Below are 21,369 nucleotides of genomic sequence, written 5' to 3'. Positions count from 1 at the left end.
TAAGCAGCAATGGGAAGAAAATAGTAGAAAGTTTGTGGAATTTAACAGGGATTTGGAGAGAATATGATTTTATTTTTTTTTCTCTACGTTATTAATGCTGAGAATGTTTCTGTGGTATTTGCATTGGAAATGTCAGCACTGCTGGTGCTGGTGAGTGAACATTCCAGATTTCTCTGCTGCTAGATAGAAGCGTGTTGTGAGCAGGTGAAATGATAGAAAGTTGGGCAGCTTCAGAGGCAGGTGTAAATTGTCAGCCTGACACTGACATTTGACACTGTAGAGATTTGAAATGCGGGGAGGGATCAGTTTCATGGGGAGATCAGATCTGTTACTAATGAGTGCTGGTACCTGTGATGTTCTTTCCTTCAGGATGCAATTGAAGCCATTGCAGAAAGTGCTTTCAAAACATCTCTTTACCCTGTCATCCTCTCCTTTGAGAACCACGTGGACTCGTGAGTATCTGATGACTGTGGGGACAGTGATGCGGGAGGATTGTGTTCTCTGTTGTCCAGAGCAGAACAGGCAAGGGCTGCTTGATTTGAAATGAATTCCTGTGTTGACATGAAACATTGTTAGGGATTTTTGCGGTGAAGATGCAAAATACATTCTGAATGGGTGAAGATTTATGGATCTCAAAATAGTTGCTCATGCTACTGGATTTGGGCATCTGTTTTCCTGCTCGCTCCTGCTTTATCTCTTTGTTTATTAGGCCCAAGCAGCAGGCAAAGATGGCTGAGTACTGCCGAACCATATTTGGAAATATGCTGCTGACAGAGCCTCTGGAGAAATACCCAGTAAGTGGGAGCTGGGGAAGGAGGCTGAAGAACCAGGTCAGGGGAGAGGACTTTCTGAAAAAAGTGGTTCCTCATGCCAGGAAATGCCACAGGAGATATAAGGACAGTAACAAAAAGAGGTAAATGAGCTCAGTATGTAGGGGTGAGCAAACTGACAAGTGAAGGGATGACTTCTCAGTCACAGGGCTTTTCCTGAGCACTTGTCTGACCCTGCTTTTAATGCTCCATCCCTTCAGTGACTTCGGAAACTGAGCTCTAGATGACCAAGCTGTACCCATTACACCAAGATGAGTCAGTGTATTTTCATATGTGATACTGTTTCAAAGGTGTCTGCCAGCGCTTGCTTTGGAAAGAACCAGGAGCAAGGGTTTAGTAGCATTTCAGGCTCTTCCAACCAATGCTTCTAAATTCCTGTTTCCAGCCTGGAAATGACCCCCCCTTGGGGGCATAGATGGGCAGGTCACTGACATGCATTACTGTGTGCTCAGACTAGCTGAGTAAAACTCCTGTTCTGCTTGAACTGAGGTGACAGCTTACTTGTGCAATTATGTATTTTTGTGGGGATGGTGACTTTTTTGGTGAACCTTACACACACCGCTTGTTCAGCTGCCTTGTGAATGAACACTGATTTACAAATCATGGGCAGTGCCTGTGTTCTGCAGGGAATGAATCAATTTCCTTTTATTAAATAGTAGAGGGGGAGCTAAAACACCTGGTCCAACCATCTGAGTTTTAATACTGAGATAAACAGAGCTGAAAACAAACAGGGAGCACATTGGCAGTTGCCCACTGTCCAGAGCCATGTCTTTGCCCAGAGAATGGGGAGAAACAGTTCAGAGTTTTAGCTAAATTATTAACAGGTCTGTTGGTATCTGTATGGAGAGTATAGATCTGGAAGCAGAGTCTGAGTCACACATCCTCATGTGACATGCACACAAAGCCACTGCCTTTGGGATTTTTTTTTTCTTTCAAATCAGCCTTAGGCAGAGAGTTTAAAAATGGCCTGATTGCTGATGTTGTGCTCTGGGATAATGAGAGAAGGGGGTGGAATGTGAAAGCCTGAGTTGTGTGGATAGCTCCAGGAAACATGGATGGTTTTTCAGCTGTAGTGCAGGATGGATGGCTGGAGACAGCATGACGTGCACAGGCAGTAGAGCTTGAAAAGACTGAGAGGTGTAAAATGCTGGTCTGAAAGTGACATCAGGAAGGTGAAGACTTAGGAAAAAATCTGCACAGACATAGTGGAATGTGCCTGTAGGTGGAGAAATTAAAGTATACAGTGGGTGAGAGATATTTCCATGTACCAATAAGTGGCCAGAGGAGCTGTACTAGGAAGGACAGGACAGCTGAGTGTCTAAATTGTATATCTGTGAAGAAAGTTCATTGTGAAGTTTCTGTTGCAGCTGAAGCCAGGAGTTCCTCTGCCAAGTCCTAAGGATCTCTTAGGGAAAATCTTAATTAAGAACAAAAAGAAACAGTCTGTATCTGAGAAGAGGCAGAATTCTATGAAGAAGGGGAAGAATGTGGAACCAGAAATCATTGAGCAGCCAGCTTTTACAGATGTTGAAGATACTGGTATGTCTAAGGGGGAAAATGGGACTAGTACAGCTAGATGAGCAAGTCTGGCCTGCTAGGGACTTTCCAAATTTCCTGATACTAGCTCTAGGCAAGACAATACTAGTCATCAATTCAGGCATCTCAAGAAGAAGCGTAAGCTTGGAAGATAAACTAAATCTTCAGAATGTTTTCAGACAGTGTTCTGATTAATAAGAGGCAACCAACTTAATTCCCTGCCCATTAGTGAACTCTGCTGCCTAATCTGAGACTTATGTCTGCATGGGTTAGTAATTACTAGATGCACACTGACTGTTGGTTTGATGGAAGGGGATATATATTTTTTTTTTACCACTAGTAGCTCTCTGATAACAACAAATTTACCATGGTGTGGTTAATAAGAGCATATAATGGTTTGGGATGAAGATATCTTAAAGATCATCTAGTTCCAACCCCTGCCCACAGCAGGGGCCTTCCCACTAGATCTGGCTGCTTAGGGCCCCATCCAACCCATGGGTCTGTGCCCTTCTTTGTGCTGAACACAGCACTGCAAGTGGGGCCTCACAACAGCAGAGTAGAGGGGCAGGATCACTTCCCTCACCCTGCTGGCCACGCTTTTTTCAATGCAACCCAGCATACAGTTGGTCTTCTGGGCTGCAAGATTGGTGGCATCAGCAAAATTGCTGGGAGTGCACTCAATCCTGTTGTCCATGTCACCAACAAAGTGGTGCTGGTCCAAGTGCTGACCCCTGAGGGTCATACCTGTCACCAGTCTAGATTTCGACATTGAGTAATTGACCACAACTCTTTAAATGGGACTGCCCAGCTAATTCCTTATCCACCCAAGTGGTCAGGCCATCAAATCCATGCCTTTTCAATTTAGAGACAAGGACATCGTGCCAATTACTCTTCCCTTATCCACCAGTACAGTTACCTAGAAGGCTCTCGGGTTTGTCAGTCATGATTTGCCCTTATTAGTGAAGTCATGTTGGCTGCCACCAGTCACATCTCTCTTTTCCATGTGCTTTAGCATTGTTTCCAGGTGAATCTGCTCCAAGACCTGGCTGGGCACAGAGGTGGGACTGACTGGCCTATAGTTCCTCAGGTCTTCCTGTTTGTCCGTTTCTAAAAATTGAGGTTATGTTTCCCTTTTCCAGAAGGTGGGAACTTCATCAGACTGCCACAACTTTTCAAATATAGTGGTTTAGTAACTTCATTTGCCACTTCCCTCAGGACCCTCAGATGCATCTCATCAGCTCCCACGGACTTGTATATTTTCAGGTTCCTCAGATGGTTTCAAACCGTCTCCTACAGAGGGTGGTTCTTCATTCTCCCAGTCCCTCACCTTGAGGATCTTGAAGGCTTATAGAACATTCAGTCCCTGCTTTCCTCCCATCCTTCACCTCCCACTGTTTCGAGGCTTAAGGAACCTGTGGTAGAACAGTGATGCAGTTCTTGGTATCCAGTGATGCAGAACCTGGCACATCAGGTTCATGTGATGAGTGCCACTACAGAGGAGCTGGGAATCAGACATTCAGTCCCACAAATGTGTGCCGCCTTGGTGGGGAGAACAGAATTGTGATTGTCACTCCTGTGGTGTGGTGGAGGCTTATAGGAAAGGGTCTTGAATCTGTTAGGCCAGAGTTTAGCCTTTTCCTACTTGGATTTGGCTAATAAAATGATACAGTTCCTCCACTCTTGTTCCTTTGCTACATGCTTGGGAGGTTTTGCAGAGCTCTTCACTGTTAGCAGTCAGAGCTGCAGGCCATGTGAGCAGTCACAGAGTCTTGTCTTCATGTTCTGATAAGCAGTACTGATATGGGCTGTATGCTTAGTCTGGGCAGGCGATGTGGCTGAAGAAGAACCAGAGGAAGAGGATGATCAGCTAGGAAACCTGGATGAAGAGGAAATCAAAAAGATGCAGTCAGATGAGGTGCTGTTATTGTTGTCTCTGTTCCTTTTCTGTTTTGTTTTTTGTTTTTGTCTTATTCTGGCCTCCAATTTTCTCTGGAGACTCACTATTCTGAATGGAGATTAATATCAAAGTGCAAAGGGGAGTGAACCGTACTATGATGACTTTCCTTCCTCCATGCAATATGATATTTCTCTTATTCAATTCAGTTTTTCCTGCAAAAGTTGTGACAAACATAGAGGCTGTAGCAGAAGAGGTATTATTTCTGAATCTGACTTTGATATTCTACATGATTTGGAGGTAACTCTCTGCCCTCAGGGTGTTTGGAGCAGCTTAGCCTTAGTCTGATAAAAGTTATAGAAACATGAAGTGCTGCTGCTGAAAGGGAAGCAGCAGATCAGCACTGCCTTGAATAGGGAAGATCCATTTCCCTTTTTCTTCTCTCTAGAGTCAATCAGAGAAGAGGGCAAACAACGTTCCAGGTTTGTCCCAGAGTCCATACTTTGAGGTTATAGGGGTCCTAGACTTCTTGTCAAGTCTGGTACCTTGTAGGATATCTCAGTTTTTGCCATGCTACCCAGAACTCAGGGTGCCCCCAACAAAGCTGCTTACAATGTAATTGTAGGATCAAGAAGCCAAAGAAACAGCTGTGCTTTGGCCAGGGCAGCCCAGATGTGTTTTGTTTCATCTCTAGAAAAACTCTCCTCATCTTTCTTCTCTTGTATTTTGTTGCATTTCTTTTCCTGCCCAGGGCACTGCTGGTTTGGAAGTGACAGCATATGAAGAAATGTCCAGCCTTGTTAATTACATACAGCCCATCAAATTTGACTCCTTTGAAGTCTCTGCCCGTAAGTCAGTCTCTCATCAGTCCCACACACACAATGGGGGCTGGGTGCACCTTTCTTCTAAACACTTTCATGTTTTCTCTTTCTAGAGAAGAACCGGAGTTACGTCATCTCTTCCTTCACTGAGCTGAAGGCTTATGATCTGCTGACCAAGTTTCCTGTGCAGTTTGTAGAGTATCCTTTTGGCAATGTTTGCCCCCTGTAGTTGGTTGTACAAAGTGTGGGAGCTCATCTGAAACTTGGGTTAAGGCTAAGGTGCAATCAACTGAATTCTGGTTTTGGAATATGGTAAACTCTTCATCACAGGTGTAAAGTATGCAGGTGTGGAGATGTGCAAGCTGCCAGGGTGGCTTGGGCTGCTCACAGAGATTCTTGACAGTAGGCATCTTGCAGTAGCAAAAGGCAAAGCTGTCAGATGTTTACTCTTAAACAGGAAAGGATGTAGGAAAGGAGCATGTTGTTGCCCCAGCTTCTTTTTCTTCTTCTTTAGAAGACTCTGAGCCTTCGTAGCAAATGACTTTTAAATCTGAATTCATGAGCTAGCATCAGGGTGCACAAGGAGTGCTCAAGTTTGGGTTCCAATAGAGCAATTGTAGATACAACAAACGCCAGATGAGCCGGATTTACCCCAAAGGCACCCGAATGGACTCCTCGAATTACATGCCCCAGATGTTCTGGAACGTTGGCTGTCAGATGGTGGCACTGAACTTCCAGACCATGGGTGAGTGTCACATTGTCCTCCAGCTTCTCAGTGGGTGAAGCCGTGTGCTCATGTTCATTGTCTCTTCCTTCCCTGCTATTTTCTGCCACTGCTGTTCCCCTATATGTGTTTGTTCTGCACACCTTGTTCCCAAAGTGTTGCTCTTCTCTGAGTCTCTCACAGACCAACAGCACATTTTTGGGTCCAGCACAATTCAGGCATGCAGAGCCTGTAATTGCCTGTCCTACATGTTTATGCTTACACATGTGCACAGGCTTGCTGTCATCCAATATCTGGGTACTATCTCTGCCTGGTTTGTAACATGATGTCAGAGTAAATAACTTGTGTGAAGGCACCAGGAGCTCCTGTATCCTCTTTCCTGCAAGGCAGCAGGCATAGCTCCATCTGGCCACAGGACCAGCCTGTCTGTGCTGTTATTTCCAGTACACAGATCTGAGCAGGGAAGAAAGGCCATTTCTTGCTGCACAACTAGCATAAGAGGAGGCAAAGAAAAGCCTTCAGATAACACTGCTCTTTACCATTTTCACTATCTCGTGTATGGAGTGTAGGAGACTGGCTTATAGGATCAATAGGAGGAAAAATAATAAAAGTGACTCAAAAAGGGAAAGTGAGAGATTGGTTTTGAAGGGGATATCATACTGAAGACAGGTGCCAAAACCATAAGCCACTGTTAGTAAGATAAGAAGTGGCAGAGGAGAGGATGGAATGAGAGAAGCCCCAAAATGACAGAAAGGAGGAGTGGAGAGGTTCAGGCAACAATTTGCCTCACACCCACAACAGCAGGTACTTCTTAAAGTATTTAATTTAATTCTACCCATGATTTATGGCACAATCATAAGCAAACCACTTTACCTTTCTCATAATAGCTGCTGTAATATTTTTCCCTGTAGGGTGCTGAGAGATTTAATTAGTTTTTGAAAGGGCTTTGTGAGTCTTTGGCTAGCATGGGCTGTAAAAGTACAGCACCTCTCAGCTCACTGAGAGCCACCTGCTTAGATTCCACAGCAGTTTTGCTCATTGCTTTCCTCTCTATGTACCTCAGATGTTCCCATGCAGCAGAACATGGCTCTGTTTGAGTTCAATGGCCAGTGTGGCTATCTGCTCAAGCATGAATTCATGCGGCGTCCGGACAAGCAATTTGACCCTTTCTCAGTGGACCGCATTGATGTGGTGGTGGCAAGCACACTGTCTGTCACGGCAAGTACAACCCGGAGTGCTCTTCCTCCTCTGACTGCCGTTTGCTGGCACTGCGTACATAACTAGTGTGTATGACCCCTCCAGTTATTACCCAGTGGGGTTCTTAGTGGCAAATGAACCCAGCTCCCTGGGTCCATTTCTCCTGTGGGAGAAATGTGTTTCCATGGCGACTCCCCACCTTTGTGCTATTTCAAATTAATCCTAATCACATGAGAATGGAAAATTAGCTTCTGCCATGCAGAAGGAAGCCAAGGCAATGATGCTGGGGAGGGAGGAGGCTGGAGGAAGTGTTGGTACAAGAAACAGGGGTGAAGAAAAGATAGAAGAAAAGCCTACTGTGGATTGGAAGCTGCAGCAAAAAAGATGTTTTGGAGCTGGAGAGGGACTTAAGGGTGGAGACGTGGGTGGGTTCTTTTATTTTACTCTTTTCAGCAGTTGCTAATTAATGTTTTTGTTTGCTCATAGATACTTTCTGGTCAATTCCTCTCAGACCGCAGTGTGAAGACATACGTGGAAGTGGAGCTGTTTGGGCTGCCAAGGGACACAAAGCGCAAATACAGAACCAAACTGACCTCCACTGCCAATTCCATAAATCCTGTTTGGAAAGAAGAACCTTTTGTTTTTGAAAAGGTAAGGAACACTTTTGTAATGATTTGGAGTGACGCCAGGAGGGACTCCCTTCTGGAGAGCTCAATTGTGGCTTTAGACAGACCAAGAATGCTGCACCTGAGATAATATCCAAATGATACCCAAAACAACTCTCCACAGAGATTTCTTTGTACAGATATCGGGTAGCTGGGAACATTTCTGGAAATAACAGGTATCAAAAATCTCCCCTTGGTGATGCACTTCAGACTGAATTCACTAATCAGATTGGAAGACTTCAAGCATAAGGAAGCAGAAAGAAACTGTGGTTAAATTGTCAATGAGAAGCAGGCGTGCTGGACAAGTAATGGGACTAGCAGGAGGTTTTCAGCTGTGCCTGATTACAGAAGGCAGCCCTGTTTGTCTGCCAGAATTCTGTGGCCACTAATCTCCAGCTATGGGCTATGGGGAGATTAAGTTGAAGGTGATAGTAAGGTCTGGCTTTTCTGCAGTTAAAAGAAAAATACATTATAAATTCAGCTCTGCCAAGCACACTGTGAGATAGCAGATATTTTCAGCCTACTTGGGATGTGGTAGATAAATATTATCCTCATTTCAGAAAATGCTTTTCAGGCTACGGTTTTGACAGACTAATTTTTAGTTCATTTCATGGCAGAAGAAAATGGGAGAGGATGATGAAACAGCCCTTACGGCAAAGTTACTGTGCTTGCTAAATTATCTTTCCAAATTTGTTTCCTTCTTTGGTGAATTGCTTTGTGGAAGTGCTGGTTTGGAGGGCTTATTGCACAGCTTTTTCTTTAGTTAGCCTGCTTTCCTCTGATCCCTTGCAGTCTCTCCTCTGACAAGCCTATGTTTGGTGAAGTTTTTGTAACTTCAGTTATGCTCATGACAAACTGCAGCCTTAATTTACAAGATTTGGAAACAGACAATGGTTTCTCTGGAAAGATGTCCCTTTTTCATTGCAGGGGATTTGGACTAAATGACCTTTGAAGGTCCCTTCCAACTCAAACAATTCTATGGTTCTATGAGACAGCACTGTTTTGTTGGAAGGAGGAAAGAGTGAAGTTGTGCTCAGTGAAGACAGTATGCTGTTAGGGAACAGAACATAGGTGTCTTAATCCGTGTTGTTTTGTGTTTTGTTTTGTTGTCCTACCTGTAATAAGTCATTTGTGCACTGCTCGCTCTGCTCCATTATTTTGGCTGCTTTTTAAACCACTCATTTTCTTTTTTAACTCTTTTTTTGTTTTGTTGTTGTTGTTTTTTCCCTAGATCATGATGCCTGAGCTGGCATCACTCAAAATTGTGGCTTTTGAGGAAGGAGGAAAGTTCATTGGTCATCGTGTCATTCCCATTATTGCAGTGCACTCAGGTAGGTTTTGTGGAAATACCTTCATCTTTTCTAATCTTAAAATGTATCCATTTGAACATCTGCATGTTTTCCATCTATGCCTGTTGCACAGAATATCACCTGTAGGCAGTGGAGCCTTCAGATTCATCCAGTTATAGCCTTGCTTTCACACCATACATATTCACCATGCCCTCTTGCAGACATCTTCATTTTACCGTTGGGGCACACAAACAAGAAGGGAAAGACTGTGTTACTCATCTCTTCTGCTTTCTGCTTTCAGGCTATCACCATGTTTGTCTTCGCAGTGAAAGTAACATGCCACTCACCATGCCTTCTCTATTTGTATACCTGGAAGTAAAGGATTATGTTCCTGATGCCTGGGCAGGTAGGTAGTATGCTTCAGAACGTGCCTGGGGTTTTGTCCAAACTGCAATCTAGAAGCAATTTTCCGGCCTCTTCCTTTAAAAAACGAATGGTCAAACATAGAGAAATGAGGAAAACCCCCCTCTGGAGATATTACAGAAAAACTTTTTAACAATCGTGAACAAAGCCAAGTGGGATGTCACGGCAGCTGCCACAGAACTTCTTGTGAATACTGTAGTTTTGACTGTAGGCACCTTGTGTTTACTCTCTCTCTCTGTATTCATATAAATGAGCCTTGTTCATGGGTGGAAATGCTGGAAAAAACTGATGGTTTTAACACAGATTCCTTAAAAAGATTGGGTTGACACAGCATTGGATGAGGGTTGGAACAGGAGTTATGCAAGCTGACAGCCTGGCTTGTTACAAGTAGAGAATACAAGATAGCTCTTCTCCACAATTTTCTACCTTATGCAGAGAGGAAACCAGAGAGTGCTCAGTGCTATTTGGTAATCCAAGCAAGATTTCCTTTTTGTTTCTAGACCTGACTATTGCTCTCTCCAACCCAATTAAGTTCTTCAATCTGCAAGAAAAGAGATCAGTTAATCTAAGAGATGGCTCAGAAGTGGAGGTAAGTTTTCCCAAGTTCTGCCATTGTCTCTAAAATGTGCTGCATGGAATTGATCTGAAATAACAGAGGGGATTGTCAAGGGGCTCCCCACTGTCCTGGAGCAAGGCTGTCTGTGACAAGCCTATGTGTTGCATCTAGCCAGAGGCAGGCAGAGGACTGCCTTGGTTATAGAACTGGAATGTGTCAGAGATACAGAGAAATAGTAGTTTCTCTAAGCTATGAGAAGTTAACACCACTGCCAGCAAAGAGGGGAACTTAGCTTTGTGACATACAGAGATCAACAATGGAGAAAGCACACAAGAGCTTTCTGGGTGTCTTTGTTTTCATTTCTTTCATTTCCTAATGTCGCTCTCCAATTCCATTTTCTATCCTTTTATTTACCTCTGATATTTTGTTGTAGAGGCCTGACTTGCAGAGGAACTTCTCATTTCCTGAAAATAATAGGATGCCAGAGTCCACCAGGAAATTCAGCACTCCTTTTGCAAATGGGCCTGCAGGTAAAGCTGTGTGATGAACTTACAGAAGGGAAAGCCAGGCACGCGCATGGCTGGAAAAAGATACTGCTGGAGGATGAAGATCCTTGGTAACAGGATCAGAACTTCTTGAACCAATTTACCAACTTGCATTCTGGTGCTTGTCATTAATGGCAAAAGTTGTGTGCATGCTTTGGCTATTATGGTTGGAATGGATGTGACACACATACTGCTTTTACTCTGCAATGGAAATGTAAGACCTGGTGTGGTTCTATCCCTTAACACTTCTCTGCTCTTCAGCTCTTTGTTGTTCAAAGGTCTTTTTTGTAGGTTACTGTTCCTTCTGACATTTTAAGTATGTTCTCCCTGAAAACTCTGTGCCTTGTGAAACTTTGCTTAGAACTGTCGTATAATGCTTGGGAGCTGTAAAGACTGATAGTTTTATTCACCAGCTCAGATGTGAACATTGGACTTATTTATAAGAGTTGAAAAAAAGTTAATGGATTTCCTTGAAAAGGAGGCAAAATCTCTTGCATTTATTACTACAGCAGAAAGCATTTATTACTCTGTTCAAATAAGATGTAGCAGAGAAAGATCTCATGACATTGTTTGTTCCTCTCATATGGGCACCTTCTTGACCTTGCAAAATAAGATAACCAACAGATGTGACAGATGTCTGTGAGAGTGCCAGAAGGGACATTCCTTGAACCTACACTTAATCCTAAGTGATTGGTAGAGTCATTCAAGTTAAGCAAAAGCACATCTCCTACCACACACCTAAGATTCACCCATTCTGCTCTAATTTATAGTATTGATGAATTCTCCACTGTCCATTTTCATCCCAAAGCTCCAAGATGAAACATTGACAGGAGCCTCTTTTGTCATTTTAGGAGCAGCAGCTCTGGTCAAGGATGGAAACATGAAGGAAGTAACACAGCTTCCAGGTAATTCCCTTCATGCTTTTTGTGTGGACTGAGGTCTTGTCAGGTCCCTCACTGCCCAACTTCTGTCTGAGACAATGCTGAAACCTACTTGCAAGTTAAAGAAGAACTTACCCAAGAGTAAACTTGTTGCCTTCAGGCCATGGTGCCAAATAACTGCTGTGTGCAGCAAGTTTTGTTTGGTTGGGTTTTTTTGAAGTTACTTCTAAACAAATACAGTAAATATACCCTCTGACAAGAGACATCACATAATATAGAAGTGCAGTGGGCTTTGATTTGAAAGACCAGACTTGCTGACCAAGAGACTTGCAGTTGAGCTGTACACTTGAGTGTCCTCACTAGGAGCATTTAGTAAGAGCTTGACCCCCATTTGCAGACACACCCTCAAAGTTCAGTTAGTTTTTGCACATTTGAAGCCAAAAGTAAAAGTGACTTCCCCTGTGAAGATAACTCTCTGTGGCTTTTTTGCTAGATAACCACATCTGAAGACAGTCAGTAGACTTGCTGCTGCCAGATAACAAGTTCTCCAGCAGTTCACAGGCATACTACTTCCCAGTATCTTCACTGACCTAGGGAGACCTTTCACTCGTTCCTTACAACTGAAGCCAGCTGTTACAACTGGAAGAGCTGACAGCTTTTGTCACTGTCACCTGACTTTGGAAAAAAAAGAGGAAAAAAAAAAAAAGTCATGAAATAACAAAGCTTTTCCCTTCCAATTAGAGCTGCCAGCTAGCTTAGTGCTTGGGCTGCCTTTGGGATGCTCAGGACTATGGTAAAGGAGGCAAGGCCTGAGAAGGACTTGAGGGTATATTACTCCATCGCGTTTCTTTGGGCAAAACACCGAAAGGCAATTCTTCTGGCTGTTCCCAAGGCAGGCAGCCAGCTGGTGGGGAGCTGAGCTGGATAGACGTAATGCTGAAAAGAGAGAGGGAAAGCTGAATGAAGGCAGCATTGAAAAAAAAAAACATCTCTGACCCCAAGATGCATCACAGCAGGGTGAGAAAACAGCTTCTGTTTGTATTACAGAGCCTCAGACAGCCAGCCTTGCAGAGCTGCAGCAGATGAAGCTGTTCCTGAAGCTGCTGAAGAAGCAGGAGAAAGAACTGAAGGAGCTGGAGCGGAAAGGAAGTAAACGGAGAGAAGAGTTGCTACAGAAATATTCTGTTCTCTTTTTGGAACCTGTCTGCCCAAGAGGCAACAAAAGATCTGTGCACTCTAGGAAAACCCAGAAGAAGAGGTAAATAAGGCAAAGGGTCCTCTGGCCTGCGGAGCACTTCCTCAGACCAAAGCAGAGAGATTTCTCAGATGAACAAGGGCAAGCAATGTGGTGCAGGCCTTTGTGTCTCACTGGGTCACTTGGCTGTTGGGTGGACGGGATGGTCAGCAGCGTATAAGCATCCCTAAAAGCAACACAGCTGCTGTATCTGTTCTGCAGGAGTTTGACGACAGGTGATGTTGGTACCTGCATGCAACCTGTAGAAATGGCAGAAAAGCTCAATAGCCAAGTTTTGGAACTGAAAGAGAGGCTGGAGATGGAGCTTATCTGCCTGGGGGAAGAATACCATGATGAGATTCGAAGAAGGAAAGAGCAGCATGCCACAGAGGTAAGGACTGCATGTGCCAACCAAAAGCTAGCCTGTGAAAGCCCCTGCAGGGACAGCTTGAAAAGCAAGTTTTTCACTGAATTGTGAGCTCAGAATAACGGCTACTGGGCAGAGAAGCTCTCAGAACAATTGTCAGGTCCATAGAAGGTACTACAAAGAATGCAGATAGTGATGTTTGCTTGTCAGAAGCTACAAAATTGAGGCCCATCCTCATGAATTAGCTGGCCTTAGGACTTCAGTGCAGGAAGGGATAAAGCTGAACCTGGTGGCAAATAGGTACTGACAGTGCACTGTGTCTCATCTTGGTCTGTTTGGTTTTAATCTTGTTTTCATCCCTTCAACAGCAAACGGCCAAGATTACAGAGCTAGCCAGAGAGAAGCAGATAGCTGAGCTGAAGGCACTGAAGGAGTCATCACAAAGGTAAACTCAGCATTTGAACAGCAGAGTAATAATGAATAGCTCTTAGTTTGCATTTCCTGTTAGATTGCAGAGCACTGTGCTACAGCAAGTGAGTGAATGCCAGAGAGGAGAAATACTTATTTGGTGATAAATTGAGGCACAGCAATGTGATGGGACATAGTCACACTGTGGGAGTGTTGGGAGCACCTCATGACCTCCAATGCAGTGCACTTGCCATGAGAAACCACAGGTATTAGTGCTTGAGATGCAGCAAGTAGCTTTGACTGACTTTTCAGAAAGATAGGGAGCAAGACTGCTAGTCACTGTCTGTCACCACTGTGTGCTGTAGCCAGTATATCAGATAATCTCTCCCAGGTACTGATTGGTTCAGTCTAAGTGCAGTCTTGGCTCCAGCACTTGAATAAACTGGCAGAATCAATTTGCTAATTTCTAGTTGGGCATATATCCATCTGTTCTTGCAGTCACACTGTTCTGAAACTAAAACCCCTGCTCATTCCTCTTTACCTTTTTAGCCTTTAGTTGCCAAGTCAGGTGAAACTTCTTTCTGTGTCCTCCATCAGGAATGATTCTCAGTTTCCCTTAGCTGCTGATCGCATTCAGACAAGACTAAGAAAAACAGGTTGATCAGTTAGGTAATGGTTTTCTAACAAACGTAATTTAGTTGAGTCACACCTACAGCTGTCTGTGAGGAGCTCTGGAAGCATTCAGAGATCTTGAGCAACCAGCAGTAAGATGGCTATGGTCAAGACAGAAATGTCAGCATCATCTTCAGATAAATCTCCATAGTAATTTATGTAAAAAAAGAAGAAAAAAAAAATAGAACTGTGAGCTTGAAGAACAGAAGATTGAGGAGGATGTGACAGAACTGTGTAACATCATGAATGCCATGGAGGAGAACGGGGAAGTGATTACTGTTTCTTATGAGAGGAGAAATTCTCAGGGAGTATTTCACAGAATCACAGAAGAGGTTGGAAGGGACCTCCAGAGATCATCGAGTCCAACCCCCCTGCCAAAGCAGGTTCCCTACACCAGGTTGCACAGGTAGGCATCCAGGCAGGTCTTGAACATCTCCAGAGAAGGAGACTCCATCACCTCCCTGGGCAGCCTGTTCCAGTGCTCCGTCACCTCACTGTAAAGAAGTTCTTGTGCACAGCATATAATTGCTGTTCTTTGCCTCTCAGAGCAAGAAACAGTGCAGTCCAAAAGTAGAGCTGAACTCCAAGGCATGAGTCACAGTTAGGAAGACAAATGCATAGAAGCTGGAGAACAGACTGGAGACTAGAATGGTGTAAAATAGAACTACCCTGGAGTTGTTCTCTTGCTTACATTTCTCTTAAGCAGATCTTCCTTCCACTTATAGTCTCTCACATCCCATATTTGATGCACCTTTCTGCCTACCTCAGGTGTTCTTTTCTGTATACACAGGTAGTTCCTTCTCTCTCTGATAATTCAGCAGTCTAAGTACCTTCAGCAAGTCTCAAGCTACTCCAGAGGAAACCAAATTTAGGTATACAATACAATGAATATAACATTCATTTTTCCTTGTTCCTTTGTTATGAACCACTTTAAAAAAGAGATACAGGATTTAAAATACACTTAAGACTTTCTGCCTCACAAGCACTCTGCTTTTCTGCACAGTGGTACACTCCAGAGAACATGTGGAGGGCTGACATCACTGGTCTGTAAGCATCCTTGTCTCTCTCTGCACACTTTTCTCTCCACAGCAACATTAAAGACATTAAGAAGAAGCTGGAGGTGAAACGAGTAGACCGAATCCAGGTCATGATGAAGAGTACTAGCGACAAGGCTGCTCAGGAGAGGTACTGGGGGAGATGTTACTGGGCTTTGTCTCTTTGGCATGCTAGCTGTGCAGCTCCAGGCAGGAAACAGAACTGCTCCATAGTCACTGTCACCATCAGGGATACTCTGGAAAGCAAAAAGGCAGCGGCAGAGCTCCAGTGGTCAGAGGAGAGAAGCTGGCCTGTTTTCACTTCAAGCACTGCATTCTTTTTCTAGTGCAGTCCAGTACAAAGTGAAGCCAAACACTGCTCCCTAACTGCAGTGATAGTGACGTTCCTGCAGGCTCTGCTGACACTGGCTTCTGGAGCTTTCTCCCTAGGCTTAATTTATCTACAGCAGTCAGCAAGATCTGTGTCACTTGCTGCACCTGTGAATAATCTGAGAGCATCAGAGATATCTGCAGGGATTAGGAGCTCCTATGAAAATGCAGAGGAAGGTCATTACAATGGAGAAATGGTACCTTGAAGATAATCCTCCCTATGGCCCCTGTCTCTTTGTTTCTGTTGCCTCAGCTTCTTGCCAGAGTGACAATGTTCCTTCCAGCCAGTTCAGCTGAAGTTTGGGTGCACTTTTAAATCCTTCCCATCTGCCCTCATGCCTTACTGAGTATTTTACCATGAAAAACCAAAGTCTTCCTGAACCTCACTAGAATATGTGATAAGTTTCAGCAGGTTGAGATTGGGAATGTAATGGCTGCATCCTTCCTTGACATTCACTTCATTACAAAAATAATATTCTGCTGCTGTGCTTGTGTACTGAAGTACTGCTTGATATGAATCAGTTCTAAAAGCTCCATGTGTTCAAGTATATAGAAGAGGGTACACTGCCTCTTCTGCTTCCTACTCACAGCAAGGTCCCTTTGCTGTCTGCTTAGTTGGAAAGAAAAAGAATTCTGCATCCACTTGTTTGACTTACATATCTGGTAAATTTGAATGGTGTTTATTTGCCCTTTCCTAAAATTGCAGAAACCTCATAATGTGAAAGGACACAACAGGAGTGTAACACACCACCAGCAGTCCTGTCCTGCTGTATGGCGCTTTATCAGTATTCATAAACAGACTTTATATAAAGATAACAGATGCATTATAGGTTTTTATATAATTTATATGTATATAAATTATATAAAATATGTATATATATGTGTGTGTGTGTATTTCTTTTGCAGGTTGAAGAAAGAAATTAATAACTCTCACATCCAGGAAGTGGTCCAAACAATCAAACTGGTAAGTTCTGCTGTGGCAATCTGGTCTGTGCAAAGTGGGGGTGTCTTGTGTACAGGATCAGCATGTGCCTGGGGGGAGTGTGAGCTCTCTGAGCTGTTTAAATCCCATTAAGCTGTTGCCATATTGAGGACTGAGTGCTTACTTCAGGCAGCTGAAGTGCAGTTGCAGACAGTTACTACCCTTAGTAAGATCCTGCTGTTCCAACACAGTTTGGCCAGTCTACCCAGCTGGTTGCAGTGCCAACAGACCACAGTGTTTTGAATTTCTAATTCAAGTGGTGAGATTTTCTAAGCAATACTAGTTAGCAGCATAACCCCATATCTGTTTAACAGTGTGCAAAATGCTGCTCTCAGCAACCCCTCTATGGCATGTGCTTTACACCCCTCTATTTGCTGTTATAAATATTTGTTTATGAAAACTGTAAATTTGGATTATTTTATTTTTTTTATTTGTTCTTTTTAAAGCTGACAGAAAAGACAGCCAGGTATCAACAGAGGCTGGAAGAGAAACAGGCAGAGAATCTGAGAGCAATCCAAGAGAAAGAAGGCCAGGTAAAGGCAGAGATAATGCTTGGGTTCGCTGCTGCTACTCAGTACTGTAGTTCCACAGCACCATGGCTCAGTCTTCCTCTTATATTCTTTGATTACAGCTGTACGTGTGCACACACACACACATACACACACACACACTCACTCCTCAGTATGCTGAGGAAACGAATGGCTGTGAAGATGGCTCTACAGAGCCTGCAGCAAGCTGATGCAGGGATGCTGCACTCCTACAGTCCCTGGGCTGGGAGTAGCCTTCATCTAATCACACAAATCCCCCTACATTTAAAATGGGATGGAACTGTGTGGGATGGAAGCAGAGGTGAGTCTCCTTCCCGAGCTCCTCTGACTCTCAAACCATGTTCATGTACCCTCAAGGCTCTGCCAAACTGTGGTGCAAATCAGAACAGTGTAGCCTTCCTCTCCCCTTCCTCTGCAGGGAAGACAAAGATTGCCCGAGAGATGGAGATATCTCATTCAACGAGACCAAAACTGCAAAGTGCTAACACTGCATCACAGTGGTCTCTCTTAGAGTAGGTTTTTATACTGTTTTGAGCCTGAATTCTGCTTAGCCTCAGTGCCTGGAGAATGACTGGAGGGCTCTGTTTGCAGCTCCAGCAGGAGGCATTGGCAGAATATGAGGAAAAATTGAAAACACTGACCGTGGAGGTGCAGGAGACGGTGAAGAACTATGTGAAAGAAATCTTTCCTGATGGGCCAAAGATTCAGGAGGAAGCAGTTCTGAGCATTCCCGTGGAAGAACAAGGCTCTACAAAGCAACTGGAAGAGAAGGTCCCAGGGGCAGAGGTGCCAAGACTGACAGCAACTACAGCTGAGCCTCCAGGAGCTGAAACAGACATCAATATTGAGGAAAGCATACTGTGAGCAATGCTTCCCTTGCTTTTCCACTGCAGGCATGTTTATGGACATATGTAATGAAGTTAAAGACCAGCTTGACAAACTACTCTCTCTTTCCGTGCTGGAAACTCCTAAGTCCTGAAATCCTTCAGGATTTCTACTACTTTGTAGTCCGAAACAGTCCGAGAAGCTCACCTTCAGCGAGCACTTCACTCTCCTTAGCACTATAAGGTGTGTTTCAGCAGTGGGGCTGAAGACAAGTTGGTTGTTGACACTGACAGCAGCATCCACATTAATATTTTGGCCTGGGTTCAGTTGTCAGTTTTCAAAGCAAGATCCCTCATTACCCATAATGCACCCGTTCATATCATAGCAATCTCAGAACTAGATCCGTCTAAACCAAATATAATTCTCCAACAGTCCACTGACAGTGCTCCAACCAGCTGAGAGCCAGCCTGGAAAAAAGCCCCTAAACTGCATGCGGGTAAAAGTGCCAGAGGAGAAACTGTTGCTCCCTAAAGTACCATTCCACCTGGCAGCAGTACCTTCTAACAGGTAACTACCTACTACAGCCCCTTTGTAGGAGGGAAGGTCAGTTTGAATCTCCTATCTTTTTGTTTCTTAGCATGCCACTTCCTTGCACACCCAGTATGGGCTTTATAGTTCTTTTTTTCTTCCCCCATAATAAGATGAGGATAGTTTTCAGTGCACTGCTTTAAAATATGACACAGCATTTCTTTCTGTGGAAATGTTCACTGCCAGCAATTTTCTTCTTTCTTTTCAATCTCCTCTTACCTCAGGGGCTGATTCTCACTCCCAATTTTGACTTTACCACTTTGGTATGCTTTCAGGCAAGTTCTTAGATCTGGATCTAGTATCTCCTAAGACCCTTCCAGTCCTCAGCAGGCTCATTGGACAATGACAAGGCACACTATGAAGAGCCTAAGAGTCTTAGCATGGGTTCCTGCTATCACAAACATACTTGCAGATTCTCTACTACCATAATTAGGTATTTACAGAACATCACTGCAACTTTTGCCCATGAAGCTAACTTAGCTACATGCTATATAGTACAGCAATCTTTACCAAAATCTCTAAGCTGGTTGAAAATAATTGCGTTGCTCAAATAAAGTGCCAGACAGCTATATTGCCAGTAAGAGTATCTCACACAGAAAGCTGAGCACAGAAAACACAATGCATCTATTTGGTAGCAGAAAGAACAGCAGATCTCTGAAGCTTCCTTTACTCTGCTGCCATCCCTGTTAATGAATGACAACAGTGGGCTCAACAGTGATGAGGACAGTCTGGGAAAGCCCAACTCCTCAAATTTCCATGTTCTTTGGGTACTGGAGTGTAAAACAACACACTACTTCTGTTTGAAGGTGTAGTGCTCACACTTTTCTCCAAAGCCTCGGTCACTTCCCATTTCTCCATGAATTACAGCCACCTCCTACTAAAAACAATTTCCCCCCTTTGGTGACATAACAAATAAGTCTTGTTCCACGGGAAAACTGCCCAGCTGCATGACTTGAAAGACAAATGGTTCTCAGCCTCTTTTAGCTCTAGCAGATACTTGCTGCTGTCTGTCTTCACTCACATAAAACCTTCCAGCAGAACATGCATGGAGGGCCAGGTTCCCAAAATCTTGGCTTTGTCTTGCAACAGAAAAAAAGGGCACATTCATCTTAGCCTCCACACATACTTTTTCTCACCTGTGTTATGACTTTGTGCACTGAATGGCTTTGGCACAGTGAGTTCTCATTCATCCAGAAGGAACTGGAAACATATGGCCCAACTCTTCTCCTAGCACCATGTAAGACAGACCTTGCTTATGGATCCTAAAAAAGCAATAGCAATACTTCAGTACAGAACAGAAACATGCTGGCCTTCCTCCTATCAAATCGTGTGTGTCTTAACACTAGCAGCTACAGCCTATGCTACAGCTTAAATGCACCTGTTTGGGCAGCCATGCCACCACAGCTGCAGAGGGTGGAGTATCTTTAAACCCAGCTGTGGCAGATAAATGTGAGAATACAGCCTGGAAAGCTGTTCTTTTTAGTGAAGCCTTTGCCCTTAAATTCAGACCAGGTGTTCCTGACTGCAGCAAGAGTTTCTCTCCCCTCCCTAGAATGTGCTGCTGCAGTATCACCTATTAGTCTTCCCCACCCCTTGACTTGTTCTTCAGGTTTCTGTCTTTTCTGGAAAAGTGAGCTCAATTGTGGTGAATCTACAGCATGCAGTGGTTGTCGCATGAGAGCTGTTACACCTCGAAACTGCACTGGGGAATGCATCGTGAAGTGCTGCTATAAAAACCAGCTCAAGTAGGTATGAGATGAGATGTTTCAAACCTGGTCTGACGTGCAAGAAGAGACCATACCTCCCTGTGGTGTTAACTTAGTACTGGAATAGTGTATTGTACATTGCTGACGTATTTATTTTATAAAATAATAAAACATTGCATTTCTTACCAAAAAAAAGAAAAACGATCACCTTCTTTACTTCCTATATCGAGGTTAGTGGATTTGGGTTCAAGTCCCACATGTTACCCAACATACACACAGACTGTAAAAGTATGCAGAGATCTCAAATTCAGCTTCTTCAGTTCCAAATATGCCATCACACCCAAGCAGAACATCATTCTCGACAGCCTTTGGACAACAAATTGGTTAGAGGAAGCGAGGGCTGAAATAACGCCGAAGTGCTCTTTGGGAAGCTGTAAGGGTGTGGACGTTGAAAACAAAAAAATCACAGCTCAGCTAGACTGCGATGCAGACATAAAGTTCAGCAGATTGGACTCGTGTTATTAATACCCCGAGGAAGAAAGCTCACCACGATGACTCGTAACCTCATACTACATCAGTCTCAGTTGTGCAACTCTTCTGCTATTAAAGCACTAGCACAGCTTTATCAGGCGAACTATGCAGAAGTGCATGAAAAATAGGTGGTTCTTCCTTCAGAACTCAGGCATCTTGTAAGATTTCTCCATATAGCTGTGTAGCCCTCCCTGTGATTTCCCTTACCACAGGATACTTGTTGGCTCACTTTTGCACATAGTCCAGATTGACTGCTTCCCATTATTCCCACTTTACAGACAAGGGCCTGAGGCACAGCACAACAATTTCTCTGGGCTACATGGAGAAGAAGCATGGGATTCCTCTCAGCACACTGAGCAACTTTAAAAGTTGGGAGCCTCAGCTCATCCAGAGCCCTTGTGTAATCAGTAGTTAAAAGACAGGGGCCCCTAGAGGAAGATTCCTCCCATTCTGAAATGAATGAGATACTAAGCAGCTGCAGCTGTGAGCACAGAGCCCTGTTTGACGAGGACAGGCAGCATTACATATACATAAGTGCAACTGGGAGATGACAGCAGATGCAGGCTCCCAGTTTGATTTAGCAAATTGTTCATCTCCATTTCACCTGCCAGCTTCAAAGGCCTATGCACGCCAATTGCCAGGGCCAAGACAGCAGGGAAAGGCACCATGTCTGCAAGGCTGGCAGAAAGGAAAAGATAAAGCAACATTTGGGGGAAAGATGAC

At 43.9% G+C, this 21,369-nt stretch overlaps 1 protein-coding gene across 4 annotated transcripts in view; it reads left to right on the top strand.

Annotated features, from left to right (window-relative positions):
- Positions 1-20,285, top strand: part of PLCB2 (phospholipase C beta 2) — a 47,298-nt gene extending 27,013 nt beyond the window's left edge. For 2 of the 4 annotated variants that reach the window (XM_042836769.1, XM_042836767.1), the window contains 21 exons: positions 370-452; positions 710-794; positions 2,198-2,369; positions 4,184-4,281; positions 5,012-5,108; positions 5,195-5,279; positions 5,702-5,826; positions 6,869-7,023; positions 7,489-7,653; positions 8,899-8,998; positions 9,258-9,362; positions 9,880-9,968; positions 10,369-10,465; positions 11,332-11,385; positions 12,409-12,619; positions 12,818-12,986; positions 13,331-13,407; positions 15,132-15,227; positions 16,373-16,430; positions 16,895-16,981; positions 17,588-20,285. In XM_042836769.1, the coding sequence (XP_042692703.1) occupies positions 370-452; positions 710-794; positions 2,198-2,369; positions 4,184-4,281; positions 5,012-5,108; positions 5,195-5,279; positions 5,702-5,826; positions 6,869-7,023; positions 7,489-7,653; positions 8,899-8,998; positions 9,258-9,362; positions 9,880-9,968; positions 10,369-10,465; positions 11,332-11,385; positions 12,409-12,619; positions 12,818-12,986; positions 13,331-13,407; positions 15,132-15,227; positions 16,373-16,430; positions 16,895-16,981; positions 17,588-17,860 (2,481 nt within the window). In that variant the 3' untranslated portion in view covers positions 17,861-20,285. Of the gene's footprint in view, positions 1-369; positions 453-709; positions 795-2,197; positions 2,370-4,183; positions 4,282-5,011; positions 5,109-5,194; positions 5,280-5,701; positions 5,827-6,868; positions 7,024-7,488; positions 7,654-8,898; positions 8,999-9,257; positions 9,363-9,879; positions 9,969-10,368; positions 10,466-11,331; positions 11,386-12,408; positions 12,620-12,817; positions 12,987-13,330; positions 13,408-15,131; positions 15,228-16,372; positions 16,431-16,894; positions 16,982-17,587 lie in introns of those variants that run through there. The other 2 variants (XR_006171705.1, XM_042836770.1) reach the window with 2 other exon arrangements.
- The last annotated feature ends 1,084 nt before the right edge of the window (positions 20,286-21,369 follow it).

This window comes from Centrocercus urophasianus, unplaced genomic scaffold, assembly GCF_019232065.1.
Source record: "Centrocercus urophasianus isolate 14NV4802_14NV808 unplaced genomic scaffold, USGS_Curo_1.0 seq_63, whole genome shotgun sequence".
Classification (NCBI taxonomy): domain Eukaryota; kingdom Metazoa; phylum Chordata; class Aves; order Galliformes; family Phasianidae; genus Centrocercus; species Centrocercus urophasianus.
This window is presented reverse-complemented; position numbering and strand designations above follow the sequence as displayed.